This window comes from Penicillium malachiteum, assembly GCF_028827825.1.
Source record: "Penicillium malachiteum strain IBT 17515 chromosome Unknown utg000004l:1.0-4883003.0:1.0-4884900.0, whole genome shotgun sequence".
Taxonomy (NCBI): domain Eukaryota; kingdom Fungi; phylum Ascomycota; class Eurotiomycetes; order Eurotiales; family Aspergillaceae; genus Penicillium; species Penicillium malachiteum.
In genome coordinates this window covers 1,096,343-1,118,797 of record NW_026643097.1, presented here as the reverse complement: position 1 = coordinate 1,118,797, position 22,455 = coordinate 1,096,343, and the positions used below count along the sequence as shown (strand labels likewise).

The 22,455-nt window shown below is 48.1% G+C and overlaps 9 protein-coding genes across 9 annotated transcripts; 5 read left to right on the top strand and 4 right to left on the bottom strand.

The window, feature by feature from the left end:
* Window positions 1-744: 744 nt before the first annotated feature.
* Window positions 745-5,748, bottom strand: N7483_008572 (aminophospholipid-translocating P4-type ATPase DNF3; the record flags this gene model as incomplete). The annotated part of the gene is made up of 1 exon (XM_057091999.1): window positions 745-5,748. The coding sequence occupies one exon, from the start codon at window positions 5,746-5,748 to the stop codon at window positions 745-747; it is 5,004 nt and encodes a 1,667-aa protein (XP_056943173.1).
* Window positions 5,749-7,066: 1,318 nt separating this feature from the next.
* On the bottom strand, window positions 7,067-9,073 carry N7483_008571 (vWA domain-containing protein; the record flags this gene model as incomplete). Its single annotated transcript, XM_057091998.1, has 4 exons — window positions 7,067-7,462; window positions 7,521-7,588; window positions 7,652-8,513; window positions 8,654-9,073. The coding sequence occupies 4 exons, from the start codon at window positions 9,071-9,073 to the stop codon at window positions 7,067-7,069; spliced, it is 1,746 nt and encodes a 581-aa protein (XP_056943172.1).
* A 193-nt stretch (window positions 9,074-9,266) lies between these two features.
* N7483_008570 (uncharacterized protein) lies at window positions 9,267-9,650 on the bottom strand (the record flags this gene model as incomplete). The annotated part of the gene is made up of 3 exons (XM_057091997.1): window positions 9,267-9,356; window positions 9,430-9,591; window positions 9,645-9,650. 3 exons carry the CDS (start codon window positions 9,648-9,650, stop codon window positions 9,267-9,269), a joined length of 258 nt encoding a protein of 85 aa, XP_056943171.1.
* A 1,269-nt stretch (window positions 9,651-10,919) lies between these two features.
* Window positions 10,920-12,317, top strand: N7483_008569 (Gfo/Idh/MocA family protein; the record flags this gene model as incomplete). Its single annotated transcript, XM_057091996.1, has 1 exon — window positions 10,920-12,317. The coding sequence occupies one exon, from the start codon at window positions 10,920-10,922 to the stop codon at window positions 12,315-12,317; it is 1,398 nt and encodes a 465-aa protein (XP_056943170.1).
* A 312-nt stretch (window positions 12,318-12,629) lies between these two features.
* Window positions 12,630-14,756, bottom strand: N7483_008568 (signal recognition particle subunit SRP72; the record flags this gene model as incomplete). The annotated part of the gene is made up of 4 exons (XM_057091995.1): window positions 12,630-13,845; window positions 13,898-14,042; window positions 14,100-14,373; window positions 14,436-14,756. 4 exons carry the CDS (start codon window positions 14,754-14,756, stop codon window positions 12,630-12,632), a joined length of 1,956 nt encoding a protein of 651 aa, XP_056943169.1.
* Window positions 14,757-16,797: 2,041 nt separating this feature from the next.
* Window positions 16,798-18,243, top strand: N7483_008567 (glycosyltransferase family 31 protein; the record flags this gene model as incomplete). The annotated part of the gene is made up of 1 exon (XM_057091994.1): window positions 16,798-18,243. The coding sequence occupies one exon, from the start codon at window positions 16,798-16,800 to the stop codon at window positions 18,241-18,243; it is 1,446 nt and encodes a 481-aa protein (XP_056943168.1).
* A 1,216-nt stretch (window positions 18,244-19,459) lies between these two features.
* On the top strand, window positions 19,460-19,828 carry N7483_008566 (uncharacterized protein; the record flags this gene model as incomplete). The annotated part of the gene is made up of 2 exons (XM_057091993.1): window positions 19,460-19,502; window positions 19,566-19,828. The coding sequence occupies 2 exons, from the start codon at window positions 19,460-19,462 to the stop codon at window positions 19,826-19,828; spliced, it is 306 nt and encodes a 101-aa protein (XP_056943167.1).
* Window positions 19,829-20,583: 755 nt separating this feature from the next.
* Window positions 20,584-21,526, top strand: N7483_008565 (aldehyde dehydrogenase; the record flags this gene model as incomplete). The annotated part of the gene is made up of 3 exons (XM_057091992.1): window positions 20,584-20,937; window positions 20,991-21,157; window positions 21,187-21,526. The coding sequence occupies 3 exons, from the start codon at window positions 20,584-20,586 to the stop codon at window positions 21,524-21,526; spliced, it is 861 nt and encodes a 286-aa protein (XP_056943166.1).
* Window positions 21,527-21,604: 78 nt separating this feature from the next.
* N7483_008564 (uncharacterized protein) lies at window positions 21,605-21,748 on the top strand (the record flags this gene model as incomplete). Its single annotated transcript, XM_057091991.1, has 2 exons — window positions 21,605-21,648; window positions 21,700-21,748. 2 exons carry the CDS (start codon window positions 21,605-21,607, stop codon window positions 21,746-21,748), a joined length of 93 nt encoding a protein of 30 aa, XP_056943165.1.
* Window positions 21,749-22,455: the final 707 nt, after the last annotated feature.

Genomic DNA, 22,455 nt, shown 5'->3' with positions numbered 1-22,455 from the left:
CAGGGCTTGAACCAACGACCTTGAGATATAGACCTTAACAGTTGAAACCGTTGGAATCTCACGCTCTACCAACTGAGCTAACCAGCCACTGGTTGATAGCTTTGCCAAAATTACCGCATATACTGCACAACCCTGGTATAGTATGAAAAAGATGCAGTCTTCAACCCTCAATTTGAATCGTATACTTTTGATTTTTGATTTGATCCAAGTGAATAAGTCTCAACTTTTTTTTTTTTTAATTCAAAAACACAACCTCCATCTAGGCAGGGCTTGGACTCAGAGCAGGCCATCTTCGCATGCAACGGTCCTTGTCCATACGTAGAACGTTAGAAATTATATTACCCTGAGAGAGAAGGGGGAAGACTTCATGCCCAGTCGTCAACATTTGAATCGTTTACGCAAAAATGACATTATGAGAATACGAATTCGATGCCAACGTAAAGACTTCAAAAATTATCTAAGAGAAAGCCGAAACGGAATCAAATTTCCAACAGAGTCGGGGTATCGAAATCGAGGTCTGTAAGAGACTGAACTAAAAAACACCAACGCCTTCTAGTTAGGCCGTGATATCCCTAAAAGGGAATGTATGGGACAGGCACATGGGAATGATGGTATCATAAAGGAAAGAACAGAAGGAAAAAAGCCAAACGCTCGCTATGAGAAAAGCAAAAAGAAACACGGAAAACATGCATCATGCACTGTACATGATAAAAAATAAAGGAAAAAGTCAAGAATCACGAGACTCTATTTCAATTGGCCTTTGCGAATAGCACCGAAGCCTTTACTGAATAGTTCGTGGATCTCAACAGAGCGACGCGGAGCACATGACTCGACAGGAGAGCCAGGTACAACACCAAGATCATGCTCATGTTCAGCGGTCTGTGCCTGCTCAACAGTATTACTACCTGTGCGGCTCACATGGGCACTACTGGTAGAGTAACCCTCCAGCTCAAATTCCTGAGCAACAGGTTTCGAGTCTGGCATGACACGAGGACGGGAAAGAAGTTCCTGAACTTGACGCTCGCGGGCATCCATCTCAGCGGTTTCACGAACACGTTCGAAACTGGATTTCTTCGTGCCGTGGTCCCAGCCCTGCTGGAGTTCCGTGGCGGCAGCTTCTTCGAATCGCTTGCGGATGTCGAGATCTTGTTCGTACTCTTGGAAGATGTCGACGTCTGTAGGGAAGAAGAGGGCGCGTAGGGTACTGATCATCATTTCTAGCATGATGACTCCCATGGCAGCGAGGAGGAGCACAGCCCAGAAGAGGAGATTGTGACCAACATGGTGGAGGAAATTTCCTGGGACGTCGTAGACGCCCTTGCCAGAACTCATTGTGTAGCGCGCAGAGAGAATCATGTTCCAGAGGAACCAGCCACCGATGGAAATGATCATCACGATGAGATTCATATAGGTTTTGTTGTGGACTTCCAAAGCCTGGAGCTTGATATTGATGACGATCACACAGGTGGTGAAGGCAAGTAGGCCGAGAGCGAAAGTGTCAACATCGCTGATGTTGATCTCGATCATACCGAAGAGGCTGTACATGGTGAAAAAGATGACTGCTGCTTCGCAGGTAGCCATGAGTGACCAACCCAGCCACAGTCGAATATTGAATCCACCGTTGCGTTGGCCCTTGGTATAGAGCTCCGGAACAGCGAGAAGAGTCGACGCAGCCAAATCCTTACTGAAGGCGCCCAGAAAGATCACAGGAAGAGAAGTGAAAAGAGTATTGAACATACTCAAACTCCACGACTCATACAGACTGGTTCCAGTGTAGCCGTTCCAGTGCTGGTACATCGCCTGAGTAAGGTAGAAAAGCATTTCCTTCCAGAAAGTACCCAATGTATACTTGCACGCACGCATATAGTTCCACCGACCATGGACAAGAAGCAACTTGAGCAGGAATCGGAACTGAGCAATGGAGTAGTCTGAAATGCGCGCAGCTTGCAGACCCTCCTTACCAGCGATACCAATACCAACATGCGCCTCCTGAATCATAGCGATGTCGTTGGCACCATCTCCGATAGCGAGGGTAATGGCATCCTTGACATGAGTCCTAATTGTCTTGACAAGGAAGGCTTTCTGCTTGGGGCTAGCACGGCAACATATCACCGAGTCCACACGGATAGCAAGCTGGAAGAAACGTTTGCGCACAACTTCATTCTCTTCGATTGTCGACAAAGTCTGACCATCAACAACGACCACAGAATGGGCAACACGACCCTGCATGAGCTCACTGGTTAGCTCAACGATCAGCTGCTCAACATTGCCGTTCTCATGATCGAGAATTGTCAATTTCGAGTAGTCCTTAACCAGACGACAGGCATGACCAATATTGATAGCAGTCTCACGCTTGTCGCCGGTCAACATCCACAGCTTGATGTTCGCACGTCGCAGCTTGTCAATGGCCTCGGGGACACCCTTCTGCAACTTATCCTCAATGGCAGTAGCACCTGTCAACTCAAGTTCCTGCTCGATCTGCTCACCAACCTGTTCGATCTTCTCTTGTCGGTCAATGATACTGGTAGAAGCATCGTGGTATGCAGCTCTCCAAGTCTCGTAAGTCGACTCATCCAAGAACCGATGACCGTAGAGAAGAGTGCGCAGTCCTTCGGTGGCAAAGTCGTTGAGATGCTGGAAGCAGCGTTCGAAAATGGCATTTTCATTCACAACCAGGGCTTCTTCAACAAGATCTTCATCTTCCTCGCCATTAGTCGAGTCACCAGAGTCCGATATAACTGCTGAGTGTCTTCCCATCTGTGCAGAGGGACGAGGAGAGTAGTATTCACTATCGGCTTCCCGGGTGAGACGGCCTCCATCTGTCTCACGATCACGCAACCAGACATCAATGCTAGCACGAAGAGTAGAGGTGTGTTGACCGGAGATGGATGAGCGGCGGCGATTGAAACTGGGGCGGCTAAGGCTGGGGCGGCTAAAGCTGGGGCGGCTAAAGCTGGGACGACTGAAACTGCTTCGAACGCCACTGTCCTTCCGACTGTTGTACTCGCTGTTCCGGCGAATGACTTCATTGGCTTCTGCGGTTTTACGTTGGCTGGCACGGCGCTCAATCTTGGTTGCCTTCTCTTGTGCCAGGTCTGCACGCTTAAGAAGACGCATGAGCGAGGTATCGGCACCCTTGCAGAATAGGCAGATGCGTTGGTCAGGCATGCGCACAACAACAGACATACGTTTCCGTGCGCTGGAAAACTCGATAACGTCCAGAACTTCGTAAGTCTCTTCGTTGGCAGCCTCATCGGGACTGTTGGGCTGTGTGCGGATAGTCAGAGTGTTTGACTGTCGGTCCATCACCAAGTATCCCAACTCTTTAGCAGCCAAGACCAAAGCCAGCTCATCGGGCGAAGAAGCCTGGAAGGTATAATCGCCATTTTTATCTTCCTCGGGAATACAAGTGTGACAGAGAGCCATAGCCAGGATGAAAAGTTTGGCCTTTCGAGCAAAAATGGTGTAAGGCTTGCGCTGGATGTACTCAATCATCTCAGTAGTGCGATGCGGAGCAGAGCGGCGCATGACCTCAGCGGCAGAGACATTGGATGGACGAGGCATTTGTATTTCGGAAAGATTGGATTTCCGGCCGATAGCCTTCTTACCCTTGACATTTCGCTTCTTGTGAATAAGCTTCTCACCCTCACGAGCAGCCTCCTCCTGAAGATCTAGGTCATGGAGCCAAGCAGTTCCAACGACACTCATTTTGCGGAAGCGCATGGAGTTGTTGGTGAGAGTGCCGGTCTTGTCGGAGAAAATGTAGCTCACTTGACCCAACTCCTCGTTGATCGTCGATGTACGTGCTTCAAACGGAGTGTCGGATTCAGGATCGTACATGTCAATATCGTTCAGAAGATACATCTGGATGACCTTGACAATTTCCAGACTCACGTAAAGCGAGATAGGAATCATGGTGTTGAACATGATGAGGAAGGAGGTGAAGACAGGGCCGTAGGAGATGGTAGCATGTTCCAGATACCAAGCGTGCTTTCCCACATCCTTCGCCCAGTAGCGGTAGGCAATTGTGCAGGCCACAGACATGATAACGACGATGAGCACAATGAGAACAACAACGCGATTCACCTTGGCTTGCAAGGCCGGCTTCTTGATGCGAGGGTTCTTGTTGGCGTTCATACGGATCTTGCACTCTCCACCGGTATAGATCACCATGCCGAATGCGCAATCAGTGTTTCGCAGGATACTTCCACGATAAACAATCTCGTTGTTAGTTAATGGCAGCTTCTCCTCGCCATTGACGATGACGTGACCATCAAACTTGTACAGATCCAAATTCGGGTCCTCCACAACGAAATGCAGGGAATTGCGAGCAATATCGTCCTCAGTGGAGCACACCTTGGCGACAGACTGACACGGTGCCTTGTTCTTCAAGTTCGTCTCTCCATCAAGGGCCATGGTCTCGATAAATGCTACACCATTGGGCCCATTGGAATGAATCAAGGCAATATCAGCAGGAACTGGCTCGTCGCGCTCGATCTTGATGACATCTCCAACTTGGATGTCTTCCCACTTGATTTCTTCCCAGGAATATGTGCGCGTTTCCGACATATCTTCCCGAAACGGTTCGTCGGCATTCCCAGAAGCCCTCAACACATAAGCCATCCGGTTATTCTCTTCCTTGTCCAGACGATAACGGCGCAAATCATCATATCCCTCCTTGCCCATGGAAATACAGACAAAGATCAGCAATGGCACAATGGTCGTGTAAGTACCCGTAGTACTCAATCCAGGAATCATTTGCAGAATCGCCACCACAAGGAAGTAAAAGTTGGCCAATTTCGTGAACTGCGCAAACAATTGACGAGGGAAGAAGCTCCAAAAGCTGTATCGGGTCGATCGAATCCAGTTCTTGATGTAAGGCTTTCCAGTACGTTCATCCAGAAAGGTATCAACCATAGAAGGGTTCATATCAATGTGGCGACCGTTCTCAGTAGGTGGGATTTCCTTGACGCGAAGGATGAAATTCTGGACTTTGAGCAAATACGCATCCAGCCTGGCAGACAGCACAGCCATTTTTGTCTTCTTGCTGTACCAGCTATCCTGCGCAGCGGACATGTAAGTATCCTTCTTGAACCCAGTGTCTGAAAGTTCAGACGAGAGGTACGTAGATGCCGCTTCCTTGACATCAGACGTCGCTGTCACAGTGGGCGCAACGACCAATTCATTCTTTTCTTCTACCGGACCCAAACTGGGCGCCACCGCAGGAGTAGGACCCTCATCCTGGCTAGGACGTGTCGGTCCTCTGGCCTCACCCAGTTCAGCAGCGTCCACATCATCTTCCGACTGCGACAGGATATTTTTATTGAAAAGGGATCGACGCAGCGAATAACCGCGATTTCGCGACCGAGACCGACCGTTGGAATCAGGACTTGTCGGAGACGTTGGGGAGAGAGTGGCACCGGGGCTGGGACCTGAATTGGCATTCGGGGGCGAGAGGGGGGAAGTAGGAGACCGAGCCGCGGATGGAATATTTGGAGGCGCCAGCGCCGTGTTAATGGTCAAACCGCGGGAATTAGGACGCCGGTCCCCCGGTGAGGTATGTGAGGCTAACGAGGGATCGCGTTGTTCATCGACAGGAGGTTCAATCTCCGTGGAGAATCGCACATGGTATTGTTGAGAGGAACGCTGTCCTGAATCGGACATGGCACGAGACGAAACGAGGGAGGGCCGTCGCGCGATATCCTGGGACTGTCGAGGATTGCTGGGGTTCTCATCGTGGTTGGACATGTCGGGAATGCGAGATCGTGCCGGCGCTGGACCGGAAGGTCGATCACTTCGCACTTCGCAGTTTTCCGATCGATCTCAACAATTTTTTGATTCCCGCTCTCTAGAGTCTTTGTCGGAAAAATATGATAATTGTGTTGACCGTTTGGTGTTCCCAAAATTCTTTAGATTGACCAAGTTAGTAGTAAAGTGGTCATTCTCTCCGTTTCGCGTTTTTGAGGTCTCAGGTATTGTCTCAGCACATGGAAGGGTTGGCGTATAGAAATTGCCAATGCAACGAATGAGAGAGAAATGACTTTTGTCAAATAAAAACGAGAGTCAGAGTCAAAGACTAAGAGACCACAAAGAGTTTGAAAGAGTAGAAGTTGTTGACAGTTGCCTTGGAAAGATCGAATTCGACCCCGAATGCGGCAACACACTTAAAGCGGGTTAAAGGCCACGCTAACACCCCAGCAAATGAGAGAATTCAAGATAATGAGAAAATAAGAAAAAAAAGTTAACTTGGTAACTCAAAGTGGAGTCTTAACGCGCAATGATGGTTGCATCCATGTGTGAGAAGTTGGACACAGCCACCAAGAAGTACAGTTTAACACAAGTAAAGACGAATAGGCTTAACCGCAACCATGGAACTGCATGCAGTCCCAGCGCTTTCTAAGTGGCAATGCAAGAGTATGCTAATATTAGGCGATTGGAGGTACTTTTTCCTACACTGTATATGCTGTGTAGTGACTTGTACTTTTATCTAAACGTTTCAGCCTGGAATCATGGTTTTTTTTCTTCTTAGGCCACCTTGAGATGAAGATTTCCTTGGCCAATGCCCCCAGGGCTGGATCTATGCTGATCTCTTCTTAGATAGGGTAAGATAGACCAAGATAGACGTATAGAAGAGCCCTGTTTGGTCCTTATGACTTCAGACTATTTTAGTCTAGATTTAACACGTGGGGGTACGGAGACGGAGTATGTGATCTCTACTCCGTACTCCTAGTCCTAGTCCGTAGGATAATGTACGTACTACGATTAGTTCCAAGGTTAGTTCGTACTCGTACATATTTCGATTTTCGAATTTTTCTTGAATTTCAATAAAAAGACCGTCGGATCATTGTCCTATCGGCTAAATATGCATCATCAAATACCCCCAAGTTTCCAACCATTCTATCATCCTCCATGGGAAAAAAACAGTGGGGAAAAAAAAAAAAAGAAATTACAGAAATACGGGATAAGGAAAAAGTCGAGAAAAAGTCGAGAACACGTTAAAGAATTTAGAAAAAGAAAAGAAGAAAAAGTGGGTTAAGTGGCGCGTGACGTCAGGTCCCAGTTTTCTCTAATAACGGCGTGGTGGTGGCGGATAACCTGCTCCGCTAGAAGGAGGATAATACCCTTGGGGTTGTCCATAGGGAGATCCACGCTGGGCGCCTGAGTAAGGCTGTTGGCCTTGTTGCTGTTGCTGAGGAGGACGCTGCTGCTGCTGCTGCTGCTGCTGCTGTGGAGGAGGAGGACCCTGTTGGTATCCAGGCTGAGGGCTGTTGTAAGATCCCTGGGGAGGGCCGGATTGATAACCAGGTGGCGGACCACCATACCCTTGTTGTCCACTTTGGGGCGGTTGGTTGTACCCGCCAAAAGGAGCGGGAGGGGCTCCACCGCCAGGGGCACGACCAGAGGCCTTCTCATCCTTGGTATCGTACGAAGAGTCAATCGCACCGAGCATCAGCTTGGCGCACTGCAAATGAATCAGTATCAATATAGAAATGAGAATGGGGGAGAATGGGGAAACGAACCCAAAGTTCACGGGTCAAGTGGACAGGAGGGTTGGCACGCGACATTTCATCCTGTTCCACCTCAAAGTCTGCCGATAATGGTCAGCATCAAGAGGACTACATCTGCAAACAAAAATCATAGATTAACTCACTCGATGTGCAATCAATGAGGTTACCGATCTGAGGGTCCTCATCCAAGTCACCCAGGAACTCACGCGCCCGCTGGTCATTACCAACCTGCGAGAACTGGAAGGAGACTGCACCACGTCCGTAGCGAGTGCGCGAGGTCTCCTCGACAGCATGGCAGATGGCGTCGTGGACGCTGCTATGGGCCTCACCGGCAGGCTGGCCATCAGTGATGGTGATCACCAATACAGGCTTGTCGAGACGGCCAGCCCGAGCAGGTGCAACGATCATGGGGTCAATGACCTTGCTTCTCAAACCGGTACCAAGGGGAGTCAACCCAGAGAATCGAACTTGTGAGACCAGTCTGTTGACGTCGTCGACACTGCGAATACCATCGCCCCTCTCTTGGGAGTTCATGAATCGCACAGAGACACCATCCTGATCGAAGGTGGCGGCGGCAGTTGCCACGATTCCAAGAATCTGGCGCAGCTGGTCCTTACGAAGACCCTTCTCTTCGAACTCAATAGATCCACTGTCATCCACGTAGAGAATCACATCGAACAAAGCGAGTTTCATCACATCTGTAGCCACTTCCATAGGAACATTCCATTCCTGGATCAATCTTTGAAGCTTGACTGGGGCCTCACTTGCCAAGGACTGAACAAGACGGTCCAGGCGCTCAGGTGGGTAGAAGCTCTGGATTTGCTTCTCTTGAATCGTGTCGATCAACAGCTGGCGATATGCTGAAACTTGCTGTGGGGTAGGCGGGGCTGCCTGGGAAGGAGGACCGCCGCCGGGGGCACCATACTGTCCGCCAGGACCGGGAGCAGGTCCAGGACGACCCTGTCCGGGGTATGGAGAACCCTGAGGAGGGTACGCGCCTTGATTCTATTTCTGGTCAGCACCACACTCGATCCGAAACAAAAACAAAAAAAACCCCCACGATGACTTCGATGCCAAAAAGAAAACACACGTAAGCGCAACGTAGTACACGATCACATAGAAAAATACAAAGGGCTCATCTGTACATAGGCAGGCTGTTGTCCAGGGTAAGGCTGCGGGGTCGGCTGCTGTTGTGGCTGATCACGCGTCCAGGATGGTTGTTGCACAGGCTGTTGTCCTGGATAAGGGGGAGTCTGTCCAGGGTACGCGGGTTGCTGTTGCTGTCCATTGTATGGAGTATATTGTTGTTGTTGCCCAGGATAAGGAGGTTGTTGTCCAGGGTATGCCGATCCCGAAGATCCGTAGGGCTGACCTTGAGGCGGCGGTGGTGGAGGACGTGCATAACCCTGCTGACCTTGCTGACCCGATGCGGGGTAAGGGGAAGGCTGTTGCGGAGGAGGTCTGGCGTAAGGTGTCGCGGCCGGAGAAGGTGTATGATATGGCTGGTTTTGTTGAGCTGGTGAGCTACCGTACCGAGGATAGCCCTGTCGATAGGGATCCGACATGATGAGGGGGTTTTTTTTTCAAGTTGGGGGAGTAGCCTTCGAACAGCCGGCGTTTTGTGGAGGGGTAACTCGGATAGAGGGGGAAAAAACAGGTAACAACAAAACAAAGCGAGAAGGAAAAAAAGTAACAAATTCAAACCACCAAAATTTTGAGGAAAGAAAAGACTTCAAAGAAATAATCCAAAATCCAAAATCACGCTAGGGAGCTTACCGATCCTTGATTAGGAGGTGGGGATCCTGGATAAGCCTGATACTGTGGCGATTGCTGCTGTTGTTGCGGCGGCTATTATTACTCTCATGTTAGTTGCATGAAGAATGTTACGGGATGACGTCGCTGTGACAGCTGATTGACTTACGTATCCACCAGCTCGCAGTGCTGCAGGAGGTCCTCCAGTGTAGCCTGCTGGCGGTGCGCCGCCGTATGTGCCTTGGCTGCTAGACATATTCTGGCTTGGACTCGGACCTTGGCCGGGTTGAGCTTGAGAGTTGGCTTGAGCTGCAGCGATCTTTGAAGCGAACTGAAGGCTGTGTCAGGATGTTAAAGAGTAGATAGATGTAAAAGAGAACTTACACCCATTCTGAAAGTTAAGGGGAGAGTTGAGAGTTAAGAAGGAGAGAGAGAGTCAGCAGATGACGAGTAAACGAGTAAGTATGGAGACGCCACTACCAACTAGGCAAGGCTGAGAGCATGGGCTTTGTCCAGTGTCCACCTGGTGGGTGTGGGGTACACAGCCCATGTCAGCCTAGTGACACACAAGGGAATCCTGGATTTACGACATTAGATCATACGTTCAATGTGTCATGCATGATTTAAAATCAACATGGATATGTGTCATGGTTGTCATCTGTATGGAGTAGGGGGGGCTGTTCAGCCTTGGAATGTTCCATAGTACCTAATATGGGATAATCGAAGACACCTATACATTATCTGATGCGTACTGAGATCCACTTAAAACTCCACCCAGATCAAGATGCAGCTAATGTAGTAATAGATCTAGTCAAGTGTCTCTTTGTTCTGATTTCTAATATGTGAGTAAAACTTGCTCTTTTCAAAGGATGCATGGTTGCCTCGGTCTGACTCACTGGCAATGCCTAGGTATAATGCCTACTAGTATAGTAGAAGTGCACGGGTCTCTACTCTATATTATAAAGGGGATATAGTACTTCTAGTTCTACTATTCTTCAAGTTGAGCATCAATATTCTCAAAATAGATCAATCATGAAACCACATCCAGTTTGTAAAAATATGAAACCTGAGGTCTAATAGTATTAGTGCTCTACCTCCACCTAGGCAGAACACTGATCATATACCCTCATCATGATTGTCTCATCTAATTGACTAGATAAATACTCCATTAACTGAAGATTGCGATTTGCCCCCTATGTTGATCCGTTGTAACACCGATCGACCTCTGATTCCCCGGATCTGCTAAATCGGGCCCGGAAGTGCCGACTTTGTGAACCCATGGGTGCATTCTAGCATCTTTATTGGAACGATCCAAGTAGGATACTCCGGCCCCTGTCTCATAACAAAGGTTCAACCGTTCTGATGTCACTTGTTGGAATGAACTTGTTTGAAAAGTTGCTTTAATAGTGAAAAGTATCCCTTTACAATCTTATGATCAATAAAGATCAGTTGACCTCATGGTACTATTTTCTCTGTTATCCTGGTCACAACACTCAGTGAATTTCAGCAATAAAAAGTCGAAAGAAGAGCTTGACAGAAACATTTAAAATATTCCTTTGACAAATCTGTCTCTTCCTCCTTACTTCCTCATCTAACCTTAGAACCTTTCTATCCTCTCCATCGCGTCTTTCAATATCAACATCGCGTCCAACTACAACAATGTCGCCATCAGTCCTTCGCGTCGGCATCCTAGGCGCATCACCAAAAAACCAGACCACCCTACTCTCAACCATCCACTCTCTCCCAAACCTCTTCAAGCTCACGATCATCTACCACCCAAGCAATGAAGCAGCAAAAGTCTACCAAGACCAGTTCAAAATCCCCCACAGCACAACATGTGCCAGTGACATTATCACCCACCCAGAGGTAGATCTAGTTGTGAACCTTCTCCCATTTGAATCCCATGAAGCATACACCATCATTGCCCTCGAGGCAGGCAAGCACGTCATGGTAGAGGTACCTTTGAGCATGAGCCCCAACGGTCTCCGTCGCATCAGTGCAGCCAAAAAGAAAGGCACAACAGCCAATACTCAACCCAAAGTCTTTGTCGGATGTGCCCGTCGCTACGCGCCTTGTTTCACAGATATCTTCAAAAAGGAGCTCGCCAGCCTCGGCCGCATCCACTATGCACGATGCCGTAATATCGCGGGTCCATTACATACCCAACCTCCTCTTCAAGCTCCAACTCCTACCCCAACTCCAACATTCCTTGCACCTGAATCCGCAAAAGAAAACAATCATCCTCGTGTGCGCTCAAATGGAAACCTCACAAGACTCCAGGCTGAAGCTAAGTCTAATGGGATATTGTCTATCCCGACACTCCCGCTATTCAATGCCCTTCTTTCTGAGGTCTTCGGCTCAACTGATGACCTTACACCAGACCGTGTCGCATTTTGTCGATTCTTGGGTAATCTGGGTTGTCACGATCTCTCACTGATGCGCGAGTCACTTGGGTTTCCTGATGCAGTCGCGAATGTAGCTATCACGGACCCGTTTTACTCGGCTATTTTCCATTACACGGATTCAAGGGATAAGAAGTCGATTGAAGGCGCAGGCGATTATGGGGGAGAGAACGCCAAAATTCTCGATGGACATCCGTTTACAGTCATGTATGAAACGGGTATGGACTCTGTACCCCGATGTGACTCCCATTTGACGGTTTACGGGGCTACGAAGACGATTTCCGTGGAATATGACTTTCCCTACTTAGCTTCCACGGAAGCGAGTGAGGGAGGCCTGGTGCGAGTTATTGTGGAAGAGGGCGAGAGTGATGATGACAAAGTGCTCGGTGCTAATGGGAGCGAGAATGTGGTTGTTAATGGGAAGAGCGGACTTCGTCACCGGGTGAAGAGAACTGAGTTTGTGAGCTCTGCTGCGGAGGCTTTTGAGCGGGAGTTTCTCGCTATGCATGCCTATCTTACTGAGACGGATGTGCCTGAGTCTGGTGTGGAGGCTAAGACGACCGATGATGATGCGTGGATGGACCTGAAGCTGCTGCGTATGATCTTTAAGCATTATGATCGACAGTGTGGGACTATTCGGACACCTTTGGGTTAGAGGCTGTTTCAGTGTGACGAGGAAGCTGGGCTGCTGGAAATTCTTGAGGGTTGATATTGATAGAGTGGGATTTCGGGCGATTTCAAGTTGCAGTGGTAGGCCTCGGAGTCTATTTTTTCCTTCTCAAAAGCGATATGTATCATTAAGTCCAAGGCCAACTAGCAGGTATCCATTAATATGCAGGGCAAATAAAAGTGGTTTTAATTCGAAGTTCTTGATCTCATCTCATTTCATCTATGTAGTATGCACAAGAATCCCTGGGTATGCCATCATTTTATTAGCAAAATACATCGAGCCCAATCTAATACACATCTACCGCTTGCCCTTCTTCTTATTCTTCTTAGCATTGCCTCCCCCAGAAGCCTTCTGCTGTTGAGGCTGAGGAGCTGACTCCTCCTGCTTCTCTGACACTGGTCCACCTTGTGTGCGGTCCGCAGCGCGCTGCTTACCCTTCTTACCCTTCGGCCGATAAGAGGAGCGGTCACGCAGAGGCAGCCAGCGCTCAGGGTCAGGCTTCTTGGCAGGATTGGCAGGATCAAAGTCCTTAGGCAGACGGGATTTCCGCACTCGCTTCGTGGAGCGGTCTTCCTTGTCTGCCGCAGAGCGCTTACGAGCACCGGCGAATGCGGCAGCGGCAGCCGCGTTAGAAGAGGCGGAGGGCGCAATACCGGCTGACTCCAGCGCAGAGATGTCCACGCCAGAGACAAGATCGCCAATGGTAGGCAGATGGTCGAGTTGTGACTCAACCTGGGAGTAATCTAGTGTAGCTTGGGAAGCGACATATCCTGCGATGGCAATGCGATCGCTAGAATCTTTCTGGTAAAGAGACTTGAAGAGGTCGCCTGCTGTAGCCAGATCAGACGAAGCATCGGAGCGGAGGAGGGACTTTGCGGCGGCGCGCAGAAGACCTGCAGGAGCTTCTGGCTTGGTCCGCCAGAAGGAGGCTGCTTGTGCGAGAACGGTGCGGACCTGGAGTTTTCGACCCTCAAGTTGGTACAAGGAAACAATAACGCTGAGAAGACCGGGGTTGAAGCGGGCTTCTTGGTCGGTTTCGGAGATGGACTCCTCCAGAGCACGGAGTGATCGCTCTACAGCGGTAATGGCAGAGGTGGTGTTGCCAGCGCTGACGTATAATTGAACAACCGTTAAGAGGAGACCAAGATCCTTTGGTCGTCGTTCCAATAAGGGGAGGATCTGCTTCAGGCCTTTGGACCCGGTTTGGCCCTGTGCGTGGCCTGCGGCATTATACACGGAGAGAAGGTTCGTGCTAGCTTCAATAGATGGGTAAGAGCTCTTGGAGAGACCCTTTGCCGTTGATCGGATCATGCCATCATATTTCTGAGCAAGAAGGTCTGCGGCGTGTGAGTTGCCCAGCAGTGTGTTATCCTGGAAAGCGAACAATCGATCGTTGTTGATGGCCTCGGGAGTCTCGTGGAGGGATTTGTACAGGAGGTAAGGGTTGACAGTAGTCTGGCGAGCGAGCACGATATTGTTTCGGGCAATTCTCTTAGTTGAAAGTTCCGGGATGCTGTTCCACCCTTTAGTAACCATTTGACTACAGTCACTCGACGAAAACTCACTTTTCCACAGATATTTCCTCAAGAAGGGACTCGGCCTCCTCCGTCTTGCCTTGCCGAATTAGCACATAGAGATACTGGACCGCAATTGGAAGAATTTCGGTAGCTCGGTCTTCTGGCGACAGGTCTTCGGAGGTCTCGCAAATATCTAGGTAGGCGTTAGTCTTGAATACAATACCAAGCATATTGGTTGAATTGGACTTACTCTTCGCTCGTTTCAAAAGAACCTCTGCTTGGGGAAACTCTCCCTTGGCAATGTTCAGGCAAGCAGCATTGTATGCCGTTTCGAAAGCCTCCAAATCCTCCCGCGAAGGCCGTTGATGACGCACATGTTCCGACTCTCCCTTCCACTGAAGCTGGGCATCAGTCGCCCAAGAGTTAATGCTGAGATCGTGCTCCTCATAACGAGAGCTCTCTCGGTCTTGGGAGAGTTTCTCGTAGATATCGGCGGCCCGACGGAATTGTTCAGCGCGGTAACTCTATTAAGACGATAAATGTGAGTTGCCACAGTCAACAGAAATGAGGGTATTTGAAGTCATACCACTTGAGCCTCAAGGTGGCTGGCACCTCGACTCGCGCTAGCCTGAGTGATCGCAGTAAGAGCCTCCTCCCATCGTGCACATTTATACAGTGCATATGCGTGTTCCAGGCCGGCCTGCTTCTTCAAGGCATCACCTCCGGCTTCCAGTACTCGCAAAGCGTCTTCATAGCGGTCGAGCTTCAGCAGAGCAATGACTTTGATGTATTGAGCGGTCGAATCGGACTTGGATTTCTTAAGGGTTTCGTTGCAGGACTTGAGGACTTCCTCATGATCGTCAATCGAGGCCCGCTCCAAAAGCGAGCTTAGTGACTGCGCAACCATAGCGGGGTCGCGGTGTAAACCGATTTTATAATACGAATTCGAAAGGGGTTGGAGATGCGAATTTGATCTGTTGACATAAGACCCAATTACGCAATTGCAGTGATCTGTCTCTTGTCCCTCTCCACAAGACCAGAGTGTGCGGGATTGGAGTTTCCCCATTTGGAAGTCCTGCACGGTGGGGGTTAATGCCCCGCCGTATCAATCACATGATAGGAGGTGGCCAACTGGTTGATTTAGTTTGTAGTAGATTAGATCTGAGTTATGATGTTATGATCAGTTGGAGCCGCAATGAGCACTTGATTGCATTTTACGATTTGCTGGGAATACCATTCGCAATAATCGACCAATCTAATTCAAATGCTTATTTGAACAATGAAAGGATACTACAAGTTTACTGTTTACTTCATTCCTATGACTACAGAAGCAAATTATACTGCTTGCGTCTCAGTGATATCCAATATCTAGACTGAACGTTTATCAGACTAATTCATATTGCTTGTTTAGATCTTTTGCATATCAATCTCTCAATTCTTAAGTCTTCACTAGCCGAATACCTCAGTAGCCTGTTGGATCAAAACCCGGACATCTCTACTTGAGGGAAAAATTAGTGATACGTAGCCTGGAGGTATAGCATACTCAAAGTAACTTGAAACATCCATGGATGCATATGTGGTTGGTCTTCCATACGGAATGGGAAGTATGACCTTCTATAAAAAGATACTCCGCACTCCATCAACACGACATATTACGATCTTCGAGTCGATGGCTTTATGACCTATCCGTGGAGCAGCATCGTCCCTCACTTCCAAGGATACGGAGACAAGAGAGTGGAACTGAACCTCCAAGTGGGAACATTATTAGGTAACTGCTCGGCAGTAGAATCCCAATTCATGAAAATCGCTTGTTTGGACCCTGGATCTGCACTACCAAGGCGGTGCAAAGCTTCATTCCTTTTAAAAGGGGCCAGGCAACAATGACGGCCAATGCATGCTGCCGGTTTGGCCACAATGGAGACACTAGAGTGCCCTAAAGTCTTTTTCACTGGACCCTGAAATCCAGAACCCCTTGACTCTGACAAGCTAGTCCCACCTGAAAGTGATAAATCCAACATCCAGCATCTGATTTGGATCGCAGGGTATTGAGATACCGGTGAGCTCCAATTAGACGATCATCGACAGGGGTTGATCGGCGCCACCACCACCCGAAATAGATTGGAACGGGAAGAAGCAATATCCGTTGATTTCGAACATTGAGGAGTATCAATGCCGATTCCTAAAATATTTTTCCAGGCCGAAGTCGGGAAGAACTCGTCAGCAGTGGCATGGTGATATGTTGATGATAATATAATCCCTGGAGACGTCTGGTCTCCATAAATGTGTTACAATCTCACACAGACCACTGGGAAGAGCAAAAAGCAGGGCAGTGCGCGGCCGTGAATGACGCGCGGACGTGGGGACTTGGGGCGGAATGACGAGTCAAAGATGCTTCGGAGTTCTTGGCATAAATGTACGAGATTCAATACGCCCCTATAAATCGAATTGCTAAAGATGGAGAATGGAGAAACGAAATATGGAGAACTGAGAATGCGTCAGTACGGAGTACTCCATACGGGATTCGATATCAACTTGACCCGTTCTTATAATATTGTATCGAGGACACGTGAGGAAATACGTCACCGTAATAGAAAAAAAAAGCCCAAAAAATCCAAAATGAAATTCCCCTTTTAATGTAATTGAATCCATGGATCCGTGATCGTCCCTGATCTCGTTTCTTCTTATCTCTCTCTCTTCTTCGTAGATACTTTTGTTCATTCCTTCTTTTTGTCTCGTACATATATATTCTTTCTTCGCCCCATTAGGACCCTTGAATTCTGGAGCGCGTCTTCTCCGCAATGCGGATCGCTTGCCGCTAGCCTATACCCCAAATTGTACGAGTACGAGCATAACCTCCAGAATACCCGGCTCGCCGAATCGCGAAAAAAAGCCTCCCGAAAGTCACACGAAAAAAAGGAGAAAGATTAAGAAAAGGAAGTAGAGACACAATGATCTCTCAATCACGGGAAGGAGCCATTCCGGCTTCCTGGGCATGGAAGAAGATAATGCGTTTTGTCGTGATCTTTCTCGCCGTCGCTGGATTTGCCGCCATGCTATGGCCGTCTCATCCGACCACCGCCCTGATACACCCAGGTTCCAACATAACAGTTGCCTCGAGTGTGAGGTGCAATCCTGATGTCGATATTCTGGAGCGACTCGAGATCAAAAAATTACTCAAATACACTCGCCGCGAGATCGTTGCGCAACTTACCTCCGACCCCTTGCCCATCACGCAGTATATCGATGAACCCTTCCTAGAAGTCACAGCAAAGGCGCCTACCCCGAGTCCGGACGAGATCAATCCCGAAATCGACGGCTGCACGATTCCTATCCCTGTAACGCTTCAGGTCCCGAGACCCCCCAAGCTACCAGATGCCTCGCACATTGCCTTCGGAGTCGCCACCACAGTCTCACGGTTGAACGACTCCCTAGATCAGTTTACCCACTGGGCCGGATACACACGCACACGGATCTTCGCATCGGTCGAGCCAGAAGATGATGAAGGGGCGTTGGACAGTGTGCGGGCCAAGGCGGATCTGTTGGGAATCAACCTGCATATCAAGATCGAGGAGGATAATTACCTGAACCGGTATTTCTCGTTGATTACCCTGCTAGAGGAAAACATGCGCGAGGATACGCAATGGGGATGTATCATTGATGATGACACCTTTTTCCCTTCCATGCCTGCATTGGTCAACGCACTCGCCGAATATGACCACACCAAGTCCATGTATATCGGCAGTGTGTCTGAGGGAATTCCTCAGATTGCGATATTTGGAATGATCGCGTTTGGAGGCGCTGGCGTCTTCTTGTCGCGTCCGCTCTTGGCTGAGTTGAGCGGTGTTTATGACATATGTGAACGAATGACCTTCACTGGTGATCGCCGTATCGCCAACTGCATATACCAATACACCAGCACCCGCTTGACGGTTGATCACCGATTGCATCAACTGGACTTGATGAAGGATGCTTCCGGTTTCTTTGAGTCGGGTCGGGAACTCCCGCTCTCCGTGCACCACTGGAAATCATGGTTCCAGGCTGATATCCCCGGACTGAGCGTTATTTCCGAGCTCTGTGGCCCAGACTGTCTTTTGCGTCAATTCAAGTTCAACGACGAGTGGGTTCTGACCAACGGCTTCTCGGTGATTAAATATGGTTACGCGCCGCCGCCGGGTGATCTTTCCATGGAAATGACATGGGAGCCGCACAATGGTGCCAACACCGAATCCTACCTTCACGAGCTTGGACCTCTGCGCATGAAAGATGAGGAGAAGGTCAGCTATCTCCTTGCAGACTCTGTGGTTGAGCCCAGTGGCGCTGTCAAGCAGTGGTACGTCAAGCGTGACTCAAAAGGAGATGAAGTTCTGGAGCTCTCATGGCGGAAACAGTCATGAGAATCGTTTGATTTCAATGTTTTGAGATGTAAATTTTTCATGTCCCTGGTGTTTTAGTATATTTGCATAGGCTCGCTATTGTCAGCGAGTTCTTGGTGCGAATTGGCTCATTGTTTTGGCCAATCTTTCCTCATTTTGTCCGGCGCTTGGTCTTGGGCACATTTTACAACTTCTTGTTTATAGATTGGTGATACACCTTTACAGTTTTCATGTCACTGTGGTGATACTACCACATATGATTCGCCTTTAATGTGACAAGGAATAAACATTTGAACATACGTGTTGCCTTCTTTCAAATATTTGGGACAGCTGGAAACCAGTCTCATAACTAATGCCTGCTAATCAACCTTCAAGTTGAGAATAAAAGTAAATGAGTCACACAAATAGAGACAGACATCTGGACTATTCATCCAACATGTCATTTTTCCTTGTCATCTGAAGATCATGAATAGAGTAAGACATTTCTACACTCCCAAACTGATCCACAGTCGCCAAAAACTCCGCCGAGGAGACCCCAACATTGAATATCATCCAGCAGTTTAGTGCTTGGTATCAACAAGTTTTCCTGATAGGACGAGGAAGCATATTCATAACAAGGTAGATCAATCGGAGCCATAATATTCACAAACTCCCCTTTCTTCTCTGCTGCTCCTCATGAATGGCAGACTCATTTGTGGGCCTTTCTTCCGTAAACAATACAACATTTGAAGAGGCTGGAGTCCATTCGACTTAGCTTGCGTAGCTAGTTCGAAGAATAACCTTCCAACATGAATCAAATCCTCTTTAAGTCTTATTTGAGCTACCTTATTCCTGTTACCGATCATTTGATCTAGAATGGAATAAGCCTCTTCTCCGAAGGCCTGCCAATCAAGTGTTTCAGAGAAAAAGGGCATACCAAGAAGACTACCACTTTAATTCCCTTTGGTCAACTGAATATAAATACAGCCCTGTCCTGGCTAAACCCTCAATTCCAAGTAGGCCGTCCTTCCGCAGGGACGCATGATCAGGCATTAGAGACATGGCACGGACGAAGAACACTGAATACGGTGGCTCATCGCCTTTCGTTCGACAAAGGAATGCCGTCTCAAAGGAAAGAAAAATCAATAGCTCTGGCCCAAATGGAATTGAATGGTTTCGAAGAGATGGAGAGCGTAGTCGAGGGACGGTAAGCCACTTGTATCGAGTAAATCTTTTGATGCACAAGAGTTCCATCATAATGGATACACTTCCTTTGCTACCAAAGTTGGAGCACTATTCAGGTATGTTGAGTGCTTCTCTATCATGAGGATAGTCAAGCGAGTTGTGAATAACCACATAGACAGGGAGCGAGCCAAACTACAGATTCAGTCTGGCGATCCTTAATATGGGGCTCAACTACTTACTTCAACTACGTTTGTTCCCTTCTGTATTCTTAATGGTCGTTGATGGTAAGCTGAAGGGACTCGTCCATATACTGGGAGCATCACTTGCTGTTGGCGCTGGCGAGGGTGCTTCACTTCAAGTTTGCACCACAGGAAGACCTGAAAATTCGGCTTGCTCTCCGGCATTGGATCGAGACTGCGCAGCCGAGAAAATCGTGCATTAAGCACCTGTTGACTTCGCACTTGTGCTTCTAGCTGTCGTAGATATCTGTCGCGTGCCTGTCTCAGTGTCTGATAGTAAATTTGCGTCTAGAACGGGAATCAAGCAACCTCTCCGACACCACAACGCGACTGGTACCCTCCGTAAAGTCGCATCTTATATCTCAGCATTTAAAATCAATACAAGAATCATCACCAGAGTACTTGATTTTGCTATGGCGGCAAGCAGCGCACCTATTGAACTCATTAGCGTCGAATCGCACAGACTGGCAGTGTTTACTTACGCATTTTCTGTGTGTCTTGCTCTTTGAGTGAGCATAATAGGCTTCTTGAGACAATAGAATAAGTCAAGCGATTAGAGTTTCAGTCAAGGAATTATGACGGACTTGAATCTCCAGCTCCATCTCGGGCTTCTCCTCAGTGTGACACATACAGTGCTCTATACTTCAGGATTCTCGTGTTTTCATGATGAATTATACGCATGTGCAGTATAGATCAACACTAGAATTTGATCTACCAGTGTATGTCAAATGCTCAATTTTCCGATAAAAGAATATCAGCTCACCTCTCTTCCAAGGTTTCTTCAAACAATCATCATTTCGACTGTCCTATCATCTTACAATCACTCAGCATACAGACAACACATCAATATGGCCGGACTCCCCACCACTTTGAAAGACCCTGATCTCTGTTGAGAAGTCATATATCAACGGCCAATGAATTTCACCAATATCGAACAGGACCTTCAACTTTTACAAACATGCTACCAAAAAATGCTACCAAAACATTCATCTGTCTCGAATCAAAGATAGACCACATCAACGCCGCTATCCAGGCTGCCTCGCGAGCTTTCCCAACTTGGCGAGCTCAGTCGGGACGCCAGCGTGGACGAATCCTACGCAAAATATTCGACTTGATAGTCGAAAACAACGAAGACATTGGCAAGATCATCACAGCCGAGAATGGAAAAACCAAGGGTGAAGCTAAGGGCAAGGCGCTCTTCTTGGCTGGATTCTTTGAATGGTTCTCTGAGGAAGCACCCCGTATCTATGGAGATGTCATCCCTCATAGTAATCCTTCTTGCCGAACACAAGTCGTGAAGGAGCCAGTCGGTGTTTGTGGCCTGATTACACATGGAATTTTCCCATGGCTATGGGAGCTCGCAAGGTGGCTGCTGCTCTGGCTGCTGGGTGCACGGTTGTGATGAAATCTGATGGTCTAACACCATTCACTCCCAATGCCCTTGCTATTCTCGCCGAGCGTGAGGGTGTGCCAAAGGGTGTCTTTAACGTAGTGACTGCTCTTGATAATACTCCTTCACCGGGTCGACTCGCGTTGGAAAGTTACTTATGCAGCAATCTAGCAGCACGTTAAAGAAGCTGAGCCTTGGTGGGAATGCTCCATTTATTGTCCTCGATGATGCCGATCTTGAGACTGCGGTTACGAGTGCTGTTACCAGCAAGTTCAAGGTTACTGGCCAGACTTGTGTGTGTGCAAACCGATTCTTCATTCAAGAAGGTATCTACGAGAAGTTGAGTCAGCGATTTGTTGAGGAGATGAAGAAGTCTCAAGTTGGGGATGGACAAAATACCGTTGTCACACACGATCCTCTAACAAACGGTGTGGAGAAAACTTTCGGGCCTTTGGCTGCGCTTTCCAAATTTACCACAAAAGACGAGGTTGTTGACCGAGCAAATAACTGAGAGGTTGGTCTAGCATTTTACCTGATGATCAGTGACCTGAGTAGGGCTCACTAAGTCTCTGAGAAATTGCAATTAGGCATGGTTGCGATCAATACTGGGGTGATCTCTGATTCTGCTGCACCGTAAGTTGATCCTATCTTTTGCAAGTGAGTAATGGCACTAATATTTATTAGTTTTGGAGGTATCAAGCACTCTGGTATGGGCCGCGAGGGTACTATGTGAATATCAAGATGATCGTGACTGGGGCATCAACACGGTGTACTCGTCTTAAGATCAAATGAATGAATAGGTTGTTGGATAAAATTGATTGATATGAAACTTGAAGATCATGAAAGATAAAGACTACTAGTAGTACTAGTACTCTGTAGAAATGAATATAACAGTAGTGAGAACTTGAACCCAAATCTGATATTTTACAAGACATTGAGAAACATTGTTGTCCAGATGGATGTACGTTTTTGGTACTACTACCGAAGTCTATCTATGGTACTACTACTAGTACTCCGTACAAGCAGGTTTTATCCCCTCCTTTAGGGTAGCATTTTAGGCATTGTACCTCGCGCTATTGGCGGCTTAACAATAATCGGAGAATATCTAAGTCATTATGCAAGGCAGCTGACAATAGACAACCTTTTTTTCTCATCATTGCTTTTTTCGATCCTTCGATACAAGCCTGGACCAGTACCTACTCCTGGAAGTTGAATCGATCGACAACCCGTGGACACCGTTGAAATATCCTGACGTCAATATTTCCACCCATTTAAGCGAAGTGAAAGAAAATCCCCACTGAAAGCAATCACAGCCGATAAATGAGGAGCGGCGCAAGGCAAGGTCAAGAAAAATTCATGGGCTACAATGTGTCCCTTATGTGGGGATCTACCGCGCGAAACGCACTAATTGCCTCATTTCCCATTTAGAGGACCACATGG